The sequence below is a fragment of the Crinia signifera genome, chromosome 11, assembly GCF_055691185.1.
Source record: "Crinia signifera chromosome 11, ASM5569118v1, whole genome shotgun sequence".
Classification (NCBI taxonomy): domain Eukaryota; kingdom Metazoa; phylum Chordata; class Amphibia; order Anura; family Myobatrachidae; genus Crinia; species Crinia signifera.
The window spans coordinates 101,354,127-101,377,815 of record NC_139227.1 but is presented as its reverse complement, the minus strand read 5'-3'; the positions used below and the strand labels follow the sequence as shown (position 1 = coordinate 101,377,815).

Genomic DNA, 23,689 nt, shown 5'->3' with positions numbered 1-23,689 from the left:
TACAGCAGGAGAGAGCAGTAGTATATGTGCCTGGGTTACACCAGGAGAGAGCAGTAGTATATGTGCCTGGGTTACAGAGGGAGAGAGCAGTAGTATATGTGCCTGGGTTACACCGGGAGAGAGTGGTAGTATATGTGCCTGGGTTACAGCAGGAAAGAGCAGTAGTATATGTGCCTGGGTTACAGAGGGAGAGAGCGGTAGTATATGTACCTGGGTTACAGCAGGAGAGAGCAGTAGTATATGTGCCTGGGTTACAGAGGGAGAGAGCAGTAGTATATGTGCCTGGGTTACACCGGGAGAGAGCAGTAGTATATGTGCCTGGGTTACACCAGGAGAGAGCAGTAGTATATGTGCCTGGGTTACAGAGGGAGAGAGCAGTAGTATATGTGCCTGGGTTACAGAGGGAGAGAGCAGTAGTATATGTGCCTGGGTTACACCGGGAGAGAGCAGTAGTATATGTGCCTGGTTTACACCAGGAGAGAGCAGTAGTATATGTGCCTGGGTTACAGCTGGAGAGAGTGGTAGTATATGTGCCTGGGTTACACCGGGAGAGAGCAGTAGTATATGTGCCTGGGTTACACCGGGAGAGAGTGGTAGTATATGTGCCTGGGTTACACCAGAAGAGAGCAGTAGTATATGTGCCAGGATTACACCGGGAGAGAGCAGTAGTATACATTATGTACCTGGGTTACACCGGGAGAGAGTGGTAGTATACAGTATGTGCCTGGGTTACAGCGGGAGAGAGCGGTAGTATATGTACCTGGGTTACAGCAGGAGAGAGCGGTAGTATATGTACCTGGGTTACACTGGGAATGAGCGGTAGTATATGTACCTGGGTTACACTGGGAGAGAGTGGTAGTATACAGTATGTGCCTGGGTTACAGCAGGAGAGAGCAGTAGTATATGTACCTGGGTTACAGCAGGAGAGAGCAGTAGTATATGTACCTGGGTTACACAGGGAAAGATCAGTAGTATATGTGCCTGGGTTACACAGGGAGAGAGCAGTAGTATATGTACCTGGGTTACAGCAGGAGAGAGCGGTAGTATATGTACCTGGGTTACACTGGGAGAGAGCGGTAGTATATGTACCTGGGTTACACTGGGAGAGAGTGGTAGTATACAGTATGTGCCTGGGTTACACTGGGAGAGAGCAGTAGTATATGTACCTGGGTTACAGCAGGAGAGAGCAGTAGTATATGTACCTGGGTTACACAGGGAGAGATCAGTAGTATATGTGCCTGGGTTACACAGGGAGAGAGCAGTAGTATATGTACCTGGGTTACACAGGGAGAGAGCAGTAGTATACGTGGCTGGGTTACACTGGGAGAGAGCTGAAGTATATGTGCCTGGGTTACACCGGGAGAGAGCAGTAGTATATGTGCCTGGGTTACAGAGGGAGAGAGCAGTAGTAAATGTGCCAGGGTTACACAGGGAGAGAGCAGTAGTATATGTACCTGGGTTACAGCAGGAGTGAGCAGTAGTATATGTGCCTGGGATACAGCAGGAGAGAGCAGTAGTATATGTGCCTGGGTTACATCGGGAGAGAGCAGTAGTATATGTGCCTGGGTTACACAGGGAGAGAGCAGTAGTATATGTACCTGGGTTACACAGGGAGAGATCAGTAGTATATGTGCCTGGGTTACAGCAGGAGAGAGCAGTAGTATATGTGCCTGGGTTACAGCAGGAGAGAGCAGTAGTATATGTGCCTGGGTTACACTGGGAGAGATCAGTAGTATACGTGGCTGGGTTACACAGGGAGAGATCAGTAGTATATGTGCCTGGGTTACAGCAGGAGAGAGCAGTAGTATATGTGCCTGGGTTACAGCAGGAGAGAGCAGTAGTATATGTGCCTGGGTTACAGCAGGAGAGAGCAGTAGTATATGTGCCTGGGTTACACTGGGAGAGATCAGTATTATATGTGCCTGGGTTACAGCAGGAGAGAGCAGTAGTATATGTGCCTGGGTTACACAGGGAGAGATCATTAGTATATGTGCCTGGGTTACAGCAGGAGAGAGCAGTAGTATATGTGCCTGGGTTACAGCAGGAGAGAGCAGTAGTATATGTGCCTGGGTTACAGCAGGAGAGAGCAGTAGTATATGTGCCTGGGTTACACTGGGAGAGATCAGTATTATATGTGCCTGGGTTACAGCAGGAGAGAGCAGTAGTATATGTGCCTGGGTTACAGAGGGAGAGAGCAGTAGTAAATGTGCCAGGGTTACACAGGGAGAGAGCAGTAGTATACGTGGCTGGGTTACACCGGGAGAGAGCTGTAGTATATGTGCCTGGGTTACACCGGGTGAACGAATGGTATATAGGCCTTTCTTATGCTCAGCCCAAGATGGCTGCCTTGCCTGGTTTGTTTACGGGTGAGATGAACAATTGCACAGATCTGATGATTCCATAAAATGTTTGTATTTTACCTGTCACTATATAATCTATACCTCCCCGCTGCATGTCTTCGTTTCCCGACACAGCCTGTCCCCTCCAGTGTTACCCATGTGTAAAACATTGGGTAAGTGGAGCTATCACTGTGTTATATTAGCAGTGTGCAGGCCTCAATTCTGAATTAATCCTGTGACCCCTTTTTTCTTGATCATCAGGTTTGGTGTGGAGCCGCCTGGGTTAATAAAGTTGGAAAAGGAGATTGAACAAGAAGAAACTTTTTTAACGCCCACCCCGTCCCCTTCCCCATCTCCGACAAAGTCCTCCTCTGGGAAGAAGAGTGCTGGGAAGCTTCTAGATGACGCAGTAAGTTATATAACTCCAGAAACTCGTCTTTGGTTTGATGACAAAAGATATTCTGGAAGCCATTTTGTAGACACACCAACATACATGAGAAAGTAGCCTATCCGATTTTTAGGAACTAGTGACATCACAGAGTGCAAGGGGGTTAACTAATGGCCTTACGGACAGAAGTAAACGGGCGCCTGATAGGGTGTTGTGTCAAGCTGCTCCTACTGGGGGGCGTCAACCCCTAAAGGATAGATACAAATAGTGAAAGGGTGGAGGGCTAAGAAAAGTGGATCAACTGGTTGTTAATGGTAAAAAACAATATGTATAATTTATTATGTAAATTGTATTAGATTAACAGTTAATATGGTATAAAAACATTTATGACAAACAGTTTGTCTACTTGTGTACTCAATTAAAATAATTATGAGTTGTATACTTAGTGGTATGGAGTCTTAATAGGCAATTCCTGGAGATGTTGGATTCTCTTGGGCAGATCCTTCTGAGAGCTTAGAAGAGTAGTGGGTCCATAAACCTTGCTGGATTTCAGTTACGCTGGAGGACATGGATGTTGGAATAGGGGTGTCCTCAACAATAGCACATACTTGTAATCCGCAGTTTGTAGGTGGTGGAATCCCAAGAGTGGTTGTATAAGGATGGTACCTTTTCCAGCTTGTAGCCCAGGAAGATTAGTTGTAGAATACATCTCCAAAAGTAAGATGTCCAATACCAATCAAAGTAGTCCAACAAGATAAAATCAGCAGGTGCTCCCTGACATGTTTCCCTGTCTGGCTGACAGCTTTATCCAGGAGAAAGCCGCGAGGCCACGCCCCCGTTTTGACGCTATGGGGGCATGACCCAGAGGCTCTGTGAGCCTTTAGCCATGCCCCCAGCCCCCTGGCTGCGGGAATAGACGCTGTGCGCGTGCGCACAGCGTTTATTCACCGCTGCTCACCAGCCGACAGGGGGGACTCCCAACAGCCCCCACTCGCCGTGGGACACTGCCGGCCGCGGGAGGGACGCGGGAATGTCCCCAAAAAGTCGGGACTGTTGGGAGGTATGAAGTGGTTTGAATGTAAGTAACTCTGCATAGACTCTTCTGGTGAATACTTAAAAAAAAAGTAATGTTCACTTTATTTGGAAAATAGAATACTTTTTGTGTATCAAGAATTTAGTAAACAATAGTACGAATTTTCTGCGGAAAATCACATTGACACACCTGGTTACATGCAACACCCCTCTTACCCCCAACCCCACCCCAAAGTCCATCGCAAGGGGCAGTTGCCTGAAAATTGTTTATATCTTATGCTGAATGAGACATGGGGCGAAATGTAATAGGGTGTGATTTTTTAGACATGTGCGATTTTTGGTCAAAAACGGCCGAAATCGCACATTTTCCGAAAATCGCACATTTAATAGGTTGAAAATCGCGGTAAAAAATCGCACTTTTTACCGCGAAATCGCACTTTTAGAAGTGCGATTTTTAGTCACATTTCAATTCGCATCCAGATGTTTTCCCATTATAAAGTATACAACTCGCAAATGTAATAGGGTGCGATTTTTGGTAAATGTTACCAAAAATCGCAAAAAAAATAGACCAGGTTCTGACAGGCGAATTTGACAGAACCATGCACAGATCATTGAGATCTGTGCATGGTTCTGTTAATAAAAATGTGTAAAAGTGTTTTTATAAAAAAAAAACGGCGTGGGGTCCCCCCTCCTAAGCATAACCAGCCCCGGGCTCATTGAGCCGGACCTGGTTCCAAAAATACGGGGGGACAAAAAGCATAGGGGTCCCCCGTATTTCTGAAACCAGCCCCGGACTCTTGGACCGGTCCTGGTTCCAAAAATACGGGGGACAAAAAATCTGGGGGTCCCCCGTATTTTGAAACCAGCACCGGGCTCCAACAGCCCGCGGTGTCATGCCACAGCCGGGGGACACTTTTTATACAAGGTCCCCCGGCCAAAACATGAGCACCGTGGCTGGTCAGCCTTGGACGGGGTACCTGGAGGAGTGGGGACCCCCCCAATAAAGGGGTCCCCCCCCCCAGGCTTCACCCGTCCAGGGCTGAAGCCCGGGGCTGTCACCGGCGTCCGTGGCCAGTGGACGCCGGCCTGATAGGGTTAAATCCATCATACATATCATTACATTGCTTTTTACTGGCGAACTACAAGTGCCAGCAGACCTCCCCCGCATGCTGGGACTTGGAGAACCACAAGTCCCAGCATGCGGGGCATTAATGGGCCCGCTGGGACTTGTAGTCCACCTGTAAAAAGAATGTTTATAAAAAACACACACACAGAGAAGTACAAGTTTATTACACACACACACCTTAATTTTACACCAGCATACTTACCATTCCTGGATCCAGCGCTGGTCTGGCTGCTTCACAGCCGGCTCCCCCCGCACTGACAGGCAGCGGGGAGAAGCGGCTGTCTCCGTCGCTTCTAACAGCCTCTGTAGCGCTGTCCGAGTGCTACAGAGGCTGAGAGCGTGATTGGCTGAGCTACAGTATGCGTCTCCATGGAGACGCATAGCTCAGCCAATCAGGACTGAGCTATGCGTCTCCATGGAGACGCATACTGTAGCTCAGCCAATCACGCTCTCAGCCTCTGTAGCACTCGGACAGCGCTACAGACAGAGCCAGATTAAGGTCTAAATGGGCCTGGAGCTGAAAATTATCAAGGGCCTATTAGGCGCAATAATGCAAACAACAAAGGGTTTGTGGCCAGCACCTAATAATGTGGGAGGCGTGACCAGTGTTCTGGTTGGGCGGTCTGCTCATGGGTGTGTCTCTATTTGTGTAAATACTTTCAACTAATTATATATGCCTGGAAAAGGCAGGGGGCTGGCATAGGAAAAATGCAGGGAGATATTTTGGCGGATGCCCTCCAAAGCTGCACCCGCAGGATGCCGATGTCCTAAGATACTTGTGGGGTCATCCATAAAAAAATACTGAAAGCCGAAACTTGGACAACATTTCAGCACCTTTTATGTGGTCACCTAAGTTTACCACATCATATACCCCTTATACAAATCATGCAACACAATAGTAACCCCTTATACTGTACTTGTCTCTTACACATAGGGGGAAATTTACTAAAGGAAATTTGTAAAAAAAATAGGTGTATTTGTATCCAGAAATACACTTATTTTTGACATTTACTATCCCGAAAATACGGCAATTCGTATTCGTATTGATAGCACATCAATACGACTACGAATTGCCATATTTTCGGGATAGTAAATGTCAAAAATAAGTGTATTTCTGGATACAAATACACCTATTTTTTTTACAAATTTCCTTTAGTAAATTTACCCCATAATGCCATATGGAATGAGCCAAAATTCACACCGACTGAGCCAAAATTCACACAATGGCACACAGATTGAGTAAAAATTCAGGGATTTACCTGGGAATATGGTCCCAGGATCATGCAGGGACATTCCCGGGCTGGCCCATTTTACACCAGCCTAGTCCCTGCATTTTCTGGTGTGATGGGGAGAGAACCCCCTCCTAAAACAACCATCTTTATCCTCAGAACCAACTGAGCCTTTTACATGTGGGCTTCGAATGATTTTGGTCCCGTGAAACTGTGCCATTTGGTTCCAAAAAAATCTGTCCTCAAACAACATGAACAGCCATGAAATGACATTTCAGAAATGAAAAAATTAAATGAAATCAGTTTACCCGCAATATCTCTAGAACCAATGAACCCATATGAACCAGCCTGGTAGCAGATTGAAGACCCAGCGATTTGGGATTGAGATCAACCTCGAGCTTCTGTGATGCCAGAGGGGGAACTGGCAGCCATTGGAACTGGGTGGGGGTCAGAATTAGCGGGTCCCATGTTATCCTAAGAGGGGAAAACGTTCCAGGTTTACCTAGCAGTATCTCCGGTTCCCGGAGGGCTAGCAATGCGGGGCCGGGCTCATTGGAAAGCTCTGGCCCTCAGCTACAAAATGGGCCTATTTAGAGAGTGGGCCTGGAGCTGTAGCTCCATCAGCCCCATTGTTAATCCGGCCCTGGCTACAGAGGCTGTTAGAAGCGACGGAGACAGCCGCTTCTCCCCGCTGCCTGTCAGTGCGGGGGGAGCCGGCTGTGAAGCAGCCAGACCAGCGCTGGATCCAGGAATGGTAAGTATGCTGGTGTAAAATTGAGGTGTGTGTGTGTAATAAACTTGTACTTCTCTGTGTGTGTGTTTTTTATAAACATTCTTTTTACAGGTGGACTACAAGTCCCAGCGGGCCCATTAATGCCCTGCATGCTGGGACTTGTGGTTCTCCAAGTCCCAGCATGCGGGGGAGGTCTGCTGGCACTTGTAGTTCGCCAGTAAAAAGCAATGTAATGATATGTATGATGGATTTAACCCTATCAGGCCGGCGTCCACTGGCCACGGACGCCGGTGACAGCCCCGGGCTTCAGCCCTGGACGGGTGAAGCCTGGGGGGGGGGGACCCCTTTATTGGGGGGGTCCCCACTCCTCCAGGTACCCCGTCCAAGGCTGACCAGCCACGGTGCTCATGTTTTGGCCGGGGGACCTTGTATAAAAAGTGTCCCCCGGCTGTGGCATGACACCGCGGGCTGTTGGAGCCCGGTGCTGGTTTCAAAATACGGGGGACCCCCAGATTTTTTGTCCCCCGTATTTTTGGAACCAGGACCGGTCCAAGAGTCCGGGGCTGGTTTCAGAAATACGGGGGACCCCTATGCTTTTTGTCCCCCCGTATTTTTGGAACCAGGTCCGGCTCAATGAGCCCGGGGCTGGTTATGCTTAGGAGGGGGGACCCCACGCCGTTTTTTTTTTTCCTTTTTTTTTTTTGAACAAAATCGCATTTATGAAAATGCGCACATTTTCATGACTGAAAATGCGCACATTTTCATGACTAAAAATCGCGGCAAATCGCGGCAAATCGCATTTTTTGCCGCTAATTCGCATCTCATTACATATGCGAATTCGCGGCAAAAAATGCGATTTTTAAAGGTGCGATTTGGTGCGATTTTTTTTTAGTCTAAAAATCGCACCCTATTACATTTCGCCCCCTGTTCTTTAATAAATTATACATTTAGTGATATGTGACAGGTGTAAGACAAGATATAATCAAGGTCATGTGTTTCTCAGGTTCAGCGCATTTCTGAGGACCCCCCATGCAAATGCCCCAATAAGTTCTGCGTGGAACGTCTTTCCCAGGGAAGATACAAAGTCGGGGAGAAGATCCTGTTTATCAGGGTAAAGTGTTTTATATACAGTATATCAAATTTTTTCTAACATTTTTTATGTAAAAAAAGATGAATGGGGATTCCAAATGTACGGAGCGGGAAGTACTAAGCTCATATACAGAGTAGAATGAAAGTATTTTGGGGGACAGTGTTCCAGATCAAGAACCCCCTTGGTGCTTGTTGATGCATGGACTATTTTAGGATATTGTGACTATGGGGGTTATTTTGGTTCACTCTTTCTGACAAATTCCTTCTTAGATGAACAAAACCATGTGCACTGCAGGTGGGGCAGATGTAAAATGTGCAGAGAGAATTAGATTTGGGTGAGTTATATTGTTTCTGTGCAGGGAAAATACTGACTGCTTTATTTTTACACTGCAATATAGATCTCACTTTGAAGTAAAACCCCACCCAAATCTAATTCTCTCTGCACAAGTTACATCTGCCCCCCCCCCCCCTGCAGTGCACATGGTTTTGTCCATCTAAGAAGGAACTTGTCAGAAAGAGTGAACCAAAATAACCCCCTGTATACCTTGCCATTGTTTTGTAGCTATGCTTGTATTGTACGTACACTTTGCATGTAGCAAGGGTCTGTGATTGAGTTGTGGATGTGGCATATTGGCTTCACCATGTGCTGTGCAGGGCAGATAACTGACCAATGATAACCAAGCAATGCAAATGAGAGAGAAGCTTTAGCGAAGTTGTGAAACGTGTGTCAATGTAGGGCCTCCGCGCACTACCTGCATAATACCTTAGTGTGCTGCAATATCTGCTGCAGGAATGGAAGACCAGCTTATATTTTGGGGTTGATCAGCGTATATTTTGGGGGTGACCAGCGTGTATATTGGGTTTTACATTTTACAAACAATTTTCTCTATCGAAACAATTATTGTTATCATTTAAAGAACATAAATCACAAATCGCCCCTTTATGAGATTGTGACCATCCCATTTACTGGCAGGAGCACGCTCAGTGCGCTCCTGAGGCACTTCCTGTGACATCATCCAGGTGTTATCTTCATGCTACCTTGGTGTCTCTTTTCATTATCATTTGGTAGGCAGACGGACTAATCAGAGAAATTGCAGACTGTCAATGCACTAGGAACAAATTACGTCAATGAGGCATGAGGTATGAGGTATGGCATGCCTCATTCATCAGTGACATCACTAGTTCCGATTGAATCAATTGCCAATTAGCCAACCCCTTAAAATGACAACGGGCCCAATTCAGCATCGGTTGCAGTTTTGCTTAAAAAAACAAAAACTGCGGCGGCAGTCTCCTGCATGCAGGGGGCAAGGCCGCCCGGCATGTGAAGTCCCCGCCCACAATGCTAATGCAATGTATTGCATTTCTATGGTAGCCCCCTGCCCGGCAGCCCGACTGCGAAGCCAGGGACAGGGCCGCCATGTTTTGGCCCGCATCCGCTGCAAGTAATGTCATGCAACCGCCGCAAATAACTGTCCGGACATGCGTCGCGGTCCTGTTGCCGCTCCCTGCTGTCACTCAAAATGCAATTGCATCCTTACGGGATGTAACCGCAGTTTGGGACGTAGATTACACGTTCTGCGCATGTGCAGAAGTGTGAAAATCACCTAATAGCGTTTTTGTGCTTCTACGATCAGCGCTGAATCGGGCCCAAAATGAGACAGGATTCTATTTGACCAGTGATGTGGAATCTTAGCTCCATATCTGAAGCGTTAGTCAGACATTGCACGCCAGTGGGGGGGGGAGGGGGGGGTGCACGCACACATAAACCCGCCGTCTGTGTGAGAACGACCTTAACGATGTTTTGCCCTTTTAATTATTCAATACGGAAAACAAGTCTTTGATCTGAGAACTTGCGCTGCGTACAGTATAATGTGGAAGGTGAATATCGATCTCTGCTCCTGCCTCTACCGGGGCTGTTAGGGCACGAGGCAGAGGCCGCCTGAGCGATGGGGGCCTACTCCTGTTACCATGGTAACCGAGCTGGGATATCTCTTTGGGGATTTACAGGGAGCGGAGGCATTAGGAGTGAGTGATGTTTCCAGCTCAGCAGCTGAGGTATATTGATGTCTGTTTAGTACATTAGCACGTTATAAACACAAGCTCGCTGGCAGCCGGCTTGCTCAGTGTGCAGACGCTTGCACAGTTACAGTAAAGCAATGTGCGCACAAATACGGGTCTCACTAGAGGAGCACGAGCGCGCCTTTCAACTTCGCAGTGTAATCGCGAGCCGCGTTCCACCACGCAGGCGGCCATTTTGTGCGCTTGTCTGGTATCTAAGACAATGCAGCCTGTAGATTTCCTAGGAATCTGTAAAATGGCTGGGCACGAGGTGTTAGTCGCCTCTTTGAATATACAAGCCCCGGTAATGTAGCACAAGATGGCGGACGTGAACACAATTCCAGTCACACTTTGCGTAATTTGCCGGGGGATGGTGGCAGCGCTCATTTAAAAGCTTTTAGCCTATTGGCTGGTCCGTCTCATTATGCAAACAGTGATACTACTCAGTTCTGGAATCGGCGTCTAGATAGTCCGCCAATACGCCGACGCGAAAATACAATTTCATACTTTAACATCTACGTGGACTCCGATTGGGATCGGTAAAGTGGCCAGAGGCATGTGAGGGTACACACTGCACTAATTGGGGCTCCACAGGCTTAGGTGTCGACCGTGTATAAGATCGACACTGGAAAAGTGTAGACATAACCAAAAAGCTACACTTGAAAAGGTTGACATGAGTTTTTCATTTTTTTTTTTCAGTGTCAATGTCGACATCTGACCACGTTCCCTCGCATGCGTGCTTCATGCTTCCCGACACTTTACCATTCCCATTCATGGTGAAGAATGTAAAAAAATCTGAAAAACTCATGTCAACCTTTTCTAGTGTCGACCTTTTCACTATGCCAACTATATGTATGTCAGCCATATGGTCTCGACCTATTGACTGCCAACCTAGACATTGCTAGGGAAATTTATTCTATTTCAGATGTGATGTTGCTATGGGCAACCAATCAGATTCTATCTAATATCTTCTAGAAGGTGCTAGTGCAAGATCAATAAGAAGTAGATTCTGATTGGTTGCCCATAGCAATATACTATGTAAAATAAAACTCCCATCATAGTAAATTTCCCCTTGTGTGTCAGTCGTCCATATACCGTCCAAATGCTCCGTTGTGACTGTCACACCCGTATTACAAGTCCCTAAGCGCCCATACACGTATGTTCAGCAGCTTTACACGGGAAGCTACATGTGCAGGGCACCTGGAACCTTTAATCAGGCCCTATGGACTGACATAATGTACTGGCCAATCAGCTCCTAACTGTCATTGTAACATGTCAGTTTGAAGTGAATTAGCTGGTGCTTTGTCTCTCGCCTTTGTCTCTATTGCGGGCCCCAGTAACTCCCCCGGAGCCTGGAAGAACGGAGGACGTTATTTGTACTGTGAGGTGTAATATGCGCACAGGTAATTTAGGGTATGGAGCTGGCTAGAGCCCATGATGTGGGGAGAGGTGGAGTGTGGGCGGGTTTAGGGGAGAATGGGGGGCCTCCCTCCCTGAAAACGCCTGGACACGTCTGCTTTTTATCTGACACTCCAAGAAAAAGTCCTGCTACCGCCCACAAACACCGGCTTCCTGTCAATCAACTTGCGAACGGCCTGTGATCAGATTAGATGCTGGATTTTGTCACTGTCTGGGTTTGCGCATGTGCACTAAGATCAGGGTTGCCGACTTTAAAAAAATCCTCTCCGGGAGAAGCCCGGAGAGGAATATTGCATTACGAGTTTTGGGGGCGGGGCTTAACCGTGACATCATTAAGCCCCGCCCCCATTACATCAAATAGCAGAAATAACTGATATCCATGGAGGGGGCGGGGCTAAAACGACACGATTGTGCCGTTTTAGCTCCGCCCCCTCCCCTGAGACCCGCGGATTGCGGCATATAAATGCCGCGATCGGGGGGCTCAGTGGGGGTCCCCCTGATTCCGGGAGGGGTGGCCCACCCTTCCGGGGGCCGGGAGGAAGGACCCGATTTTCGGGAGACTCCCGCAAATTCCGGGAGGGTCGGCAACCCTGACTAAGATACGTACGCATGGACCTGAGCATGCTCCCACAGTGGCGAAGAATGGGGGTGTGGCCTTGCGGCAGCCCCGCAAGTACAGGCCACACCCCCTTCCCGCTAGGCCACACAAGCTTGAAATATTGGGAGGTATGATTATGTGCGAATTCTCACAGCAATGATCAGGCCTGAATTACCCCCATATCTGTGTAGCCACACTGTTCTATGTCCTCTGCACCACTCAGTATAATAAGGACATAGACGGGTCCTCCTCTGTGAACGCTGATATTGTGCTGTGCAGGAATACATCGTAATGTATGGACATATATTCAGGTCGCTGTCAGAGACAGCCTCCTGCAACTCAATCTCAGAGACTGCGGCAGGTCAGGGTCATTTCCCAGATGTGACCTGCAACTCCGAGATTTAATTAAAACACAACGCCAGCGCCATGGGGTCCCCGGCCTACGAAATTACCAACTATCACTTGGCGAAGGGGATGGTCCCGGAACGTATAACTCTACTGTGACCTTGTGACCTTATTTTGCATGGAATATTGTTTGTCACCCTGAGACGCAGGAAATAAGGAGGATGAGATTGTGTATTCTCACTGTGTAGGACTTACATCAAATCCCTGCCGGAGTCTATTTATTACCGGTTATTTATATAGCGCACACATATTCCGCAGCGCTGTACAGAGAATATTATTACCAGTTATTATATAGTGCACACATATTCCGCAGCGCTGTACAGAGGATATTATTACCAGTTATTTATATAGCGCACACATATTCTGCAGCGCTGTACAGAGGATATTATTACCAGTTATTATATAGCGCACACATATTCCGCAGTGCTGTACAGAGAATATTATTACCAGTTATTATATAGCGCACACATATTCCGCAGTGCTGTACAGAGAATATTATTACCAGTTATTTATATAGCGCACACATATTCCCCAGCGCTGTACAGAGAATATTATTACCAGTTATTTATATAGTGCACACATATTCCGCAGCGCTGTACAGAGAATATTATTACCAGGTATTTATATAGCGTACACATATTCTGCAGCGCTTTATAGAGAATATTATTACCAGTTATTTATATAGTGCCCACATATTCTGCAGCGCTTTATAGAGAATATTATTACCAGTTATTTATATAGTGCACACATATTCCGCAGCGATGTACAGAGGCTATTATTACCAGTTATTTATATAGTGCCCACATATACCACAGCGCTGTACAGAGAATATTATTACCAGTTATTTATATAGTGCCCACATATACCACAGCACTGTACAGAGAATATTATTACCAGTTATATTATATAGCGCACACATATTCTGCTGCGCTGTACAAAGATTATTACCATTTTTTTTATATAGCGCACACATATTCCACAGTGCTGTACAGAGAATATTTAAAGAATCAGTGGAGCTTACAATCTATATTCCCTACCACATGAACATGCACACATACATTCTAGGGTTAATTTGTTGGAAGCCCATTAACCTTTTTGGATTGTGGGAGGAACAGAGGAAACCGACGCTAGCACAGGGAGAATATACAAACTCCGCACAGTTAGAGCCATGGTGGGAATAGAACCCATGACCTCAGTGCTGTGAGGCAGTAATGTAACCATTACACCGTCCGTACTGCCCCGTATATATAACACATGGTGGGGATAGAACCCATGACCTCAGTGCTGTCAGACAGTAATGCTAACCACTACACCATCCGTGCTGCCCTGTATATATAACACATGGTGGGGATAGAACCCATGACCTCACTGCTGTCAGACAGTAATGCTAACCACTACACCATCCGTACTGCCCCGTATATATAACACATGGTGGGGATAGAACCCATGACCTCAGCGCTGTCAGACAGTAATGCTAACCACTACACCATCCGTGCTGCCCTGTATATATAACACATGGTGGGAATAGAACCCATGACCTCACTGCTGTCAGACAGTAATGCTAACCACTACACCATCTGTACTGCCCCGTATATATAACACATGGTGGGGATAGAACCCATGACCTCAGTGCTGTCAGACAGTAATGTAACCATTACACCATCCGTACTGCCCCGTATATATAACACATGGTGGGGATAGAACCCATGACCTCAGCACTGTCAGACAGTAATGTAACCACTACACCATCCGTACTGCCCCGTATATATAACACATGGTGGGGATAGAACCCATGACCGCAGCACTGTCAGACAGTAATGCTAACCATTACACCATCCGTACTGCCCCGTATATATAACACATGGTGGGAATAGAACCCATGACCTCAGTGCTGTGAGGCAGTAATGTAACCATTACACCATCCGTACTGCCCTGTATATATAACACATGGTGTGGATAGAACCCATGACCTCAGTGCTGTCAGACAGTAATGCAAACCATTACACCATCCGTACTGCCCTGTATATATAACACATGGTGGGGATAGAACCCATGACCTCAGTGCTGTGAGACAGTAATGTAACCATTACACCGTCCGTACTGCCCAGGTACTTTATACTATCACATGGACATACTAGGGTTAATATATTTGGAAGCCAATTAACCTACTAACATGTGGGGATGTCCATTGACCATCGATGGTTACCAACCACTGTAGTATTTTTATGAATCTTTTTTAAGTTTTTTATTTGTATAGGACATTTCAAAAAAGATTATAACTGTCATATACTGTATTTCTAAGTAACACTTTACAGGTAATTTACTAAGATGCAAAACATCTTTTCCCTTTTGGGCATATACATGTGAACATTAATGCACCCGAATATTGACTCCCAGGAGAGAAGGGAATGACCCTGTGGGGGAAGGGATGGTCATCAACCATCGATCTTTTGCATCCATTGACCGATGGTGATACCCCGCTACTAAAGAAAATTACTGAGCCAATCCAATGTCTGCGCTCTGTGCATGCACAGCACTCAGCCATCGATGGTTTGCTGCTGATGGGTTAAAACCATCGACCATGCCTGGCAGAGCCATCGATGGCCATAACCACCCTCTTGTATCCCACCACTCCCATCATAAAGTGGGCAGGATGAGGGCTTGATAACATTATTCTATACAAATGACATCATCAAGGTCCTCATTCCCCACCAAATGATGCCGGTGAGGGGCATGGCCAAGGTGAAATGAATCGAGTTGCCATTCCCTCTACACTTGAACCTTCTCTCCAGGATCTCCCACGGGGTAGGACCCAAAGGTTGGACTGTCTAGAACCACCGGTGCATGGGCACTAAAAGTGGGCATCTCAGTATTTGCCCACCCAGGTGATGGCTAGAACACATGGGGAGGTTGAGACTAGCATTTGGGTTATAGATGGGGCAACTAGTGCGCTAGATCTGGGGGTCCCTACACACAAGAGTTACCCCCAAACAGATCACTGGCTCTCCTGCTGTCCACAGAGCAGTGTGGCATCTCCCAAGGAACGGCATCTGGACCCTGGGTAGACTATGTCGACAATCACGATTGGTCAACAATGAGTAGGTTGACACCTATGAATGTTCAACATTGACAGAAGGTCAACACAAGCATTAGGTCAACAATTTTCATTTTGCCGACATGTGCCGACAGGCGGTATTTCATGCCCTACCATCCACTAGGACATAGTGGGAGAATAATATAGTTTGACGAGTGCAGCAAGCCATGCGAGGGGACGCGTTACACTTAGCCGGCGCCCATTTCGACTGTGTCCACATTCGGTACAAAAACGTAAAAAAATTGTCTGCCGACCTTCCCATTGTCGACCTAGTGCTTGTGTCGACCTTCTGTCAACATCATATACCATAACCCCAAGCAACATGCTGGAGGGGGCACATTGCAGGTCAAACGCTTCCGACTGCGGCGTTTCAGTGGCACTAGTTACTCGCCATTATTACTCGTAAGAAAACTTTTTCCCGCTACCTATGTTTAAAAACAGAAATGCAAAGTTTTTAAAATCTGCTATAAAATCTGCTTTAAATTCTGATTCACCAAATGTTTTTGAAGAAACTATTTATGTAAATACTGTAGTGAAATCATTTTTGCCCATTTGTTGTCGCGTAATGAAGGCACCGAGCCGCGCTTTGTCTTTGATCGCATCCAGTGGGTGAGTGAGACGTCTTTCCAGTTGATGCACTTCTAAGTAACAGAGCGGCCTTGTTTCAACTTGGAGGAGGGGAGGGGGCTACATATACTGTAGATGAATATTATCTTCCTGCCACAGCTGGGATATAGTTTAGACTGGGAATAGTCTCGGTAAATCAGCTGCAGGCTTACTTTCCTCGCTCGCCTCCATTGGCAGGGGCCGCGGAATCTGCGGGTTTAATAAAACATAATAAAAAGACAGGAAATGCCGTCAGTGGATGAAACTATCGTTTGCAAAGTGTAAGTAAGAAACGTGATCAGGTGACGCCGCAGCCAGCGCGTTATAGGGAAAGCCCCTATTCTCCTGATATTACTGGTGTGACTAGGATTGGAATTTGCATAACCCACATGGATGCAATTACTGGCTCATGGATGAATGGTGGGAAGGATGCAGGAGGGTCTTAATTTTAAGTGTGCACCCTTAAGGGCCTGATTCGGAGGTGTCTGCATCTTTCGGCATCCCCCGTGCAGTCACACATCCAATTCTATTGACACGCTACATAGATCTCCTCAGCAGCCATGCTGATTATTAAGGTGAGCTTCAAATAGTTCAAATATTTCAAGCTTTCTATGCAAGGGCAGATCGCTCAATGGATAGAGTGTCTGACTGCAATGCAACAGGCGATGGGTTTGAAATTGGGCAGCCCGGACAGTATAATGGTTAGCATTACTGCCTCACAGCGCTGAGGTCATGGGTTCAATTCTAACCATGGTCCTAACTGTGAGGAGTTTAATATATTAAATACAACAACAGCACCCCCTGCCTGCAGTGCCATGGCATCTCCACACTACCTTAGTTACGGTCTCGGTAATGACTTTCCCACTCACACCACCCTGAGGGGTAGATTTATTATATGGCGATCAGGGGAATCTGCGCTATCCCCGTGCGTTATAGCAGGGGATAGCGCTTCCCCTGATCTATCACACCCGCCGAGCGTTTACTCTAACGCCGGCGGTGTGGGGCAGGAGGCATAGCGCAGGGGCGATATTTTGCACTGCGCCCCTGCCTCCTGCCAGATTTATGAACAGTCAGCATCGCTGACCGTTTCACCGCCTGCAGCTGTTGACTTCGCCAGCTGCAGGCGGCGATGCCCTATACCTAACAGCAGGGACAGCGCTGTCCCTGCTGCTGGCGCTAAGCTGCGCTGGGATCTCGTGAGACTAGCGAGATCCCGCGCATGCGCAGTGAGCCGGCCGGGGGGGAAGGAGACGGCGCATCAGTATTAACTGATGCGCTGTCTCCAGGAGGGACATCGCCGGAGGGGGGAGTTAGCGCTCCCCCACTCCGGCGGCAAGATCTTAATAGATCTTGTCGGTGTCTCCTCCTGCTTCGCCTCGCTAATGAGGCGAAGCAGGAACTGTTATAGCGGCGCGATAGGCGCCGCTATAATAAATCTTCCCCTGAGCACCATATTATGATATATAACCCAATGGGTAACAATGGAGGAATAGTGTTTTTTCCTGCGGCTGATGGTTTGTTTGTAGATGTATTTATGGAGAGTACTGAGATTACTGTAGGTATCAGAGACTGAGCCTGGCCAGAATGATTTTACAACTGACTGTACAGTTCTGTGTTGCAGCGGTTCGGTGGAGTATTGTGCGCAGTGTCTCCATGAAGTGCGCTCTACGGCGGATCGCTGGTAATGAGATTATGATAGGTCCAGCCTGAAGCTGCTGTGAATTACAGCGTATTCGCGGCTGAGTGTTCTCCAATACGTCTGTATCATCTCCCTGATGTGACATTTTCTTATTAAGTGGCGTTGGGTTACAATTTGCAATGTCGCCGCCGTCATTCATCACCATTGTTTCAGGAAGCCGGATTCCTGTCTTCGGCCTCCGCTGTATAAGTGATTACAGGGATAAGGCCTCTTGGGCCCAGCAGGCTGTCAGACGCGGGAGATACAGCGCTGATCTCACAGATAGCCGCGTACAAATCGCTCATGTAATGTGGCTTCCTGGTGGCGCAGTTCCCCTGGGGCGCTGTCACTCTAAGCGACACAAATAAATCCCCCCTCTTATCCTGTACTTATCATGTAAGACGCAGTGAGATATGGGTTATATATATATATATATATATACTGACTCCCATCTCAGCGCCGCTGCGCGTACGGCCAGGACGCTGGAGTGTGCTTCTTGCCAGGGACTGGCTATGGGCCTTATTCAGATCTGATCGCAGGACAAATTTGTTCTCAAAATGGGCAAAACCATGTGCACTGCAGGGGGGGCAGATGTAACATGTGCAGAGAGAGTTAGATTTGCGTGAGTTATTTTGTATCTGTGCAGGGTAAATACTGACTGCATTATATTTACACTGCAATTTAGATTTCAGTTTCAACACACCCTACCCAAATGCAGGGCCGGTGCAAGGCACCAGAGCGCCCCAGGCGATTCGGGGTGGGGGCGCCCCAGTGCCGGGGGAGGGGGGGTACCTGTCCTGCGGCGCTGTCCGGTGCCGGGGGGTACCTGTCCTGCGGCGCTGTCCGGTGCCAGGGGAATGGGGTACCTGTCCTGCGGCGCTGGGTATTTAAAGCTGGCGGCGGAGGCAGCGGGGGTCCCTGCAGTCCATTAGAAATAACGAGCGCTATCCGCCGGGCTATGCGGAAGCGCTTCTGTTGTGAAAACACTGGCAGCACGCTGATTGGCTGAGATCAGCGTGCGCCGTGCTGCCAGTGTTTTCACAACAGAAGCGCTTCCGCATAGCCCGGCGGATAGCGCTCGTTATTTCTAATGGACTGCAGGGACCCCCCGCTGCCTCCGCCGCCAGCTTTAAATACACAGCGCCGCAGGACAGGTACCCGGGCGGCACGGGGGGGGGGGGGGGGGCAAAATGCCGCCCTCCAGTGGCCGGCGCCCTAGGCAAATGCCTAGATTTGCCTAGTGGTGGCGCCGGCCCTGCCCAAATGTAACTCTCTCTGCACATGTTACATCTGCCCCACCAACGAACACATTGGTGTTCGTGCAAACACCCCCCCCCCCAAAAAAACACACACACACACCCCTCCCTTGAAGCGTCATTGTGACTAAGTGGCTGATTCTGTCTGACTTGGTAAGCTGCTGCTGCTGCAAAAAATCGCTTGGAGTGTCAGGGAAAACCAAGGGTGCCAAAGTATTTTAGGGGAGGGTGTGTGAAATCAGCAACAGGCTGAATATGTGTCTATTCTTAGCAGCTGTCGAGCAAGTCTCTGTCTTACGAATGGTTTTGAACATATTTACACAGCTGAGAATAGATTTGCAGCCGTACACATTTATTCGCACAGCAAGGCAGGATTTCACTCTGGCGTCTACTTGAACGCTGGTCCTTGCAAATTCAAATTCGTGGCTGTGCAATCAGGTAAAAAAGAACCCGTCCCGGTGATGGGTAGACAGCAAAAAAGAGTAAGGTCACCAAAATATACTAATAGATAGAACGGGACGGGACGGGACGGGGGGGGGGGGGGGCGGGGGCCTCCAGGATACCTGCCTCAACTTCTGGGGGCCCGGCGCACCTACCCAATTTTCGCCAGCCACCAGGAGATTAGGTAAGCATGGGGTAGGGAATGTTCCATACTTGCTGATTACAGTCTTGTCTGCAATAGAAGCCCAGACATTGCTGGCCCCTTTGGCTTCAGGCTCTGTCATCATCTATGCAAATCATGGCATTTATCCCCACACCCTATATACTCCCCCGCAATTCCAGTGATCTCCTCATACATGCCTACCCCCCTGCATTCAGCGGGAGGCTCCCACTATTTGCATTAGCCTCCCACTGCCCCAGAAACATACTGGCAACTCCCGTTTTTTGGGGGTTCCGCAATAATATCTGGACTGCGCATGCGCACGCCCAGAAATGTAGGGGGCGGGGCTTGCGTGGTAACATCACTGCCGGCCACCGCGGGGATATGGGTGGCCGAGCTGCTGCTGTCCCATTGAGGAAGTCGGTAGGGGCACTGCAGGCGAGTCAGCAGCAGCCAGTGCGTCCGGGGTTGGCTCCGCCCACCACACCGTGCCTCAGCCCTACTCCTGCTGCTTTGCCTGCTCCTGTCACCGGCTGCCCTATGCTTCCCGCTCACCACACTGCCTGCTCCCACCACACATAGGCAGGGCCGGATTAACAATGGGCCTGATGGAGCTACAGCTCCAGGCCCACTCTCCAAATAGGCCCATTTTGTAGCCGGGGGCCAGGGCTTTCCAACGACCCTGGCCCCGTGTTGCTAGCCTCCCGGGAACCGGAGATACCACCAGGCAAAGCTGGAACAGTTTCCCCATAGGATAACATGGGACCCGCTAATTCCGACCCCACCCGGTTCCAACGGCTGCCAGTTTCCCCTCCGGCATCACAGAAGCTTGAGGTTGATCTCAAATCGCTGGGCCTTCAATCTGATACCAGGCTGGTCCATATGGGTTCATTGATTCTAGAGATATTGCAGGTAAACCATTTTTTTTTTTTTTTTTTCTGAAATGTAATTTCTTGGCTGTTCATGTTGTTTGAGGGCAGATTTCTCTGGAACCAAATGGCCCAGATTCACGGAAACAAAATCATTTGAAGCCCACATGAAAATGGGTCAGTTGGTTCTGAAGATATAGCTGGTTGTTTAAAGGGGGAGTTATCTCCCCCTCACACCAGAAAATGCAGGAACTAGTCTGGTATAAAAGGGGCCAGCCCGGGAATGTCCCTGCATGATCGTGGGACCATATTACTGGGTAAATCCCTGCATTTTATGGTGTGAAAGGGGTATTATTTCAAATAGCCGGGACCTGCAGTGCTCTGAATACAGCCGGGCAGCCCCCTGTTCTCTGCCCGGCTGTCCTTTTTGCCCGGCGGCGGCTGTCCCCCAGTTACCGGGAGCATGTATTCCCCTTTGGTAATGAGCATGCATTCCCACAGTGCAATGAGCATGGAACCCCTGGCAATGAGCATGTAGGTAAGCAGCACTTATGTAGCATAATTTTTAGTAGGCATTATGCTGTTTGGCATAGTACATAATGGACATTATGGTGTGTGGCTTTAACATGTAATGGGCATTATGGTGTAAATTTTTAAAGCGCGCCTTCGGCGCGCAATGCCCCTGTTTGTGGGACATATTGTGCATTATTGCTCAATCTGTTTGGTATAGTGTTTATTTTGGGTCAATCATGTGGCAAAATGTGAATTTTGCCTTAATCTGTGTGACATAACGTGAATTTTGACTCAATCCATGTGCCATAGGGTGAATTTTGGCTCAGTCTGTGTGAATTTTGGCTCATTCCATGTGGCATATTGTGTAAGAGGCAAGTAAAGTATAAAGGAGTTACTATTGTGTTACATGATTTGTATAAGGGGTATATGGTGTGGTAAACTTAGGTGACCACATAAAAGATGCTGAAATGTTGTCTACCAAGTTTCGGCTTTCGGTATTTTTTTTATGACTGGAGTGCCACCTCACCCCACAAGTATCTTAGGACATCGGCGTCCTGCGAGTGCTCCTTTGGAGGGCACCCGCCAATATATCTCCCTGCCTTTGTCCTATGCCAGCCCTTTGTCTTTTCCAGGCATATATAATTAGTTGAAAGTATTTACACAAATAGAGATACACCCATGAGCAGACCACTTAAACACTGGTCATGCCCCCATATTATTAGGTGCTGGCCACAACCTTATCATTGTGCATAATAGGCCCTTGATAATTTTCAGCTCCAGGCCCATTTAGACCTTAATCTGGCTCTGCACATAGGGTCCCTGCACTCCCCTACAAGGATTAACACAGCCAGGTGAGTGCTGTGTGTACTGGGGAGTGTGGGCTGTTATATATTGGAGAGAAACTGTGTGCACATTGTGCAATGTGTGTGTGGGGGCTGTTTATAATTAGTGTTCATTCTAGCACCCGCCATATTTGAAAACCCATGCAGTTCCTCTTCCCTGCCTGGGGTGTCGCTGTCTGCTATAGGAATCTCCCTGAAACTGGTTTTCAAAAGTAGGCAAGTATGGATCACCTCTGGATCAGCTACTTCCAAGCTGGATAAAGGGGATCGACCTACCCCTGCAGAGATGCATGGTACCAGTGGCAGAACTATAAATTTTGCTCCCCCCAGCCAAAAAAATGTGTTGTGTCCCCCCCCCCCCCCCACGCACACACACAGCATTTTGGTAAGACAAAAACATGTACTGCACTTTACTTATTTATATATCTAGCCAGTGCAGATCGGTCTCTACCCTGCATCCAGTGGCTGAGCAGCGTGAAAGCGTTGTGGAGCATTGCTAGGCGACATATGCAGTATATATATTTCTTTATATTGGTGTAAAAAACCTCTGACCTCTGAGTCAGTACGATAGTACTCCCATTCCAAATTACAACACACAGTACCCCAACAGAACCAGTGTCGTAACTAGCCATTTTGGTACCCTGTACCAGGTGACTGCCCCACCACTACAGTCAAAATAGGGAGAGTGCACGTGGAAGGCGCTCAGCAAAATGTAGGAGAGTGGCTTCACGAGAAAGGGGCGTGGCCATATAAAAGTACTAATAACACCGTAATGCCCATAACACATTATACCACTCACAGTAATGCCCATTATGCATTATGTCATACATCATGATTCCCCTTACACAATATGCAGCACACCGTAATGCCCATTACACAATATGCCACACACCGTAATGCCCATATAATATTACAACACATATTATGCTCTACCCTATGCCCCGAGTACTCCTGCATATGCCTACATCATGCCCACAGTTACCAACAGTAGTAGCGCTGCATATATATATATATATATATATATATATAAAATGCCCAGTTACCGACAGTAGCAGCGCAACTTACAGTATACTGTAAATAACGCCCACACCAGTTGCCGACAGTAGTAGCGTAACTTATATATAACGCCCATACCAGTTACCGACAGTAGTAATATCACAACTTATAAATAATACCCACACCAGTTGCCGACAGTAGTAGCGGTGCTTAAACGTAATGCCCACACCAGTTGCCGACACTAGTAGCGCTGTCTATACATATGCTGACACCAGTTGCTGACAGTAGTAGTGCTTCCTGTACATATGCCCACACCAGTTGCCGACACTAGTAGCGCTGCCTATACATAGGCCCACACCAGTTGCTGACAGTAGTAGTGCTTCCTGTACATATGCCCACACCAGTTGCCGACACTAGTAGCGCTGCATATACATATGCTGACACCAGTTGCTGACAGTAGTAGTGCTTCCTGTACATATGCCCACACCAGTTGCCGACACTAGTAGCGCTGCCTATACATAGGCCCACACCAGTTGCTGACAGTAGTAGTGCTTCCTGTACATATGCCAACACCAGTTGCCGACACTAGTAGCGCTGCATATACATATGCTGACACCAGTTGCTGACAGTAGTAGTGCTTCCTGTACATATGCCCACACCAGTTGCCGACACTAGTAGCGCTGCCTATACATAGGCCCACACCAGTTGCTGACAGTAGTAGTGCTTCCTGTACATATGCCCACACCAGTTGCCGACACTAGTAGCGCTGCATATACATATGCTGACACCAGTTGCTGACAGTAGTCGTGCTTCCTGTA

At 47.9% G+C, this 23,689-nt stretch overlaps 1 protein-coding gene across 5 annotated transcripts in view; it reads left to right on the top strand.

Annotated features, from left to right (window-relative positions):
• Positions 1-23,689, top strand: part of GAS2 (growth arrest specific 2) — a 139,930-nt gene that overhangs the window by 98,763 nt on the left and 17,478 nt on the right. For all 5 annotated transcript variants that reach the window (XM_083163994.1, XM_083163995.1, XM_083163992.1 and 2 more), the window contains 2 exons: positions 2,601-2,748; positions 7,851-7,958. In XM_083163994.1, the coding sequence (XP_083020120.1) occupies positions 2,601-2,748; positions 7,851-7,958 (256 nt within the window). The remainder of the gene's footprint in view (positions 1-2,600; positions 2,749-7,850; positions 7,959-23,689) is intronic.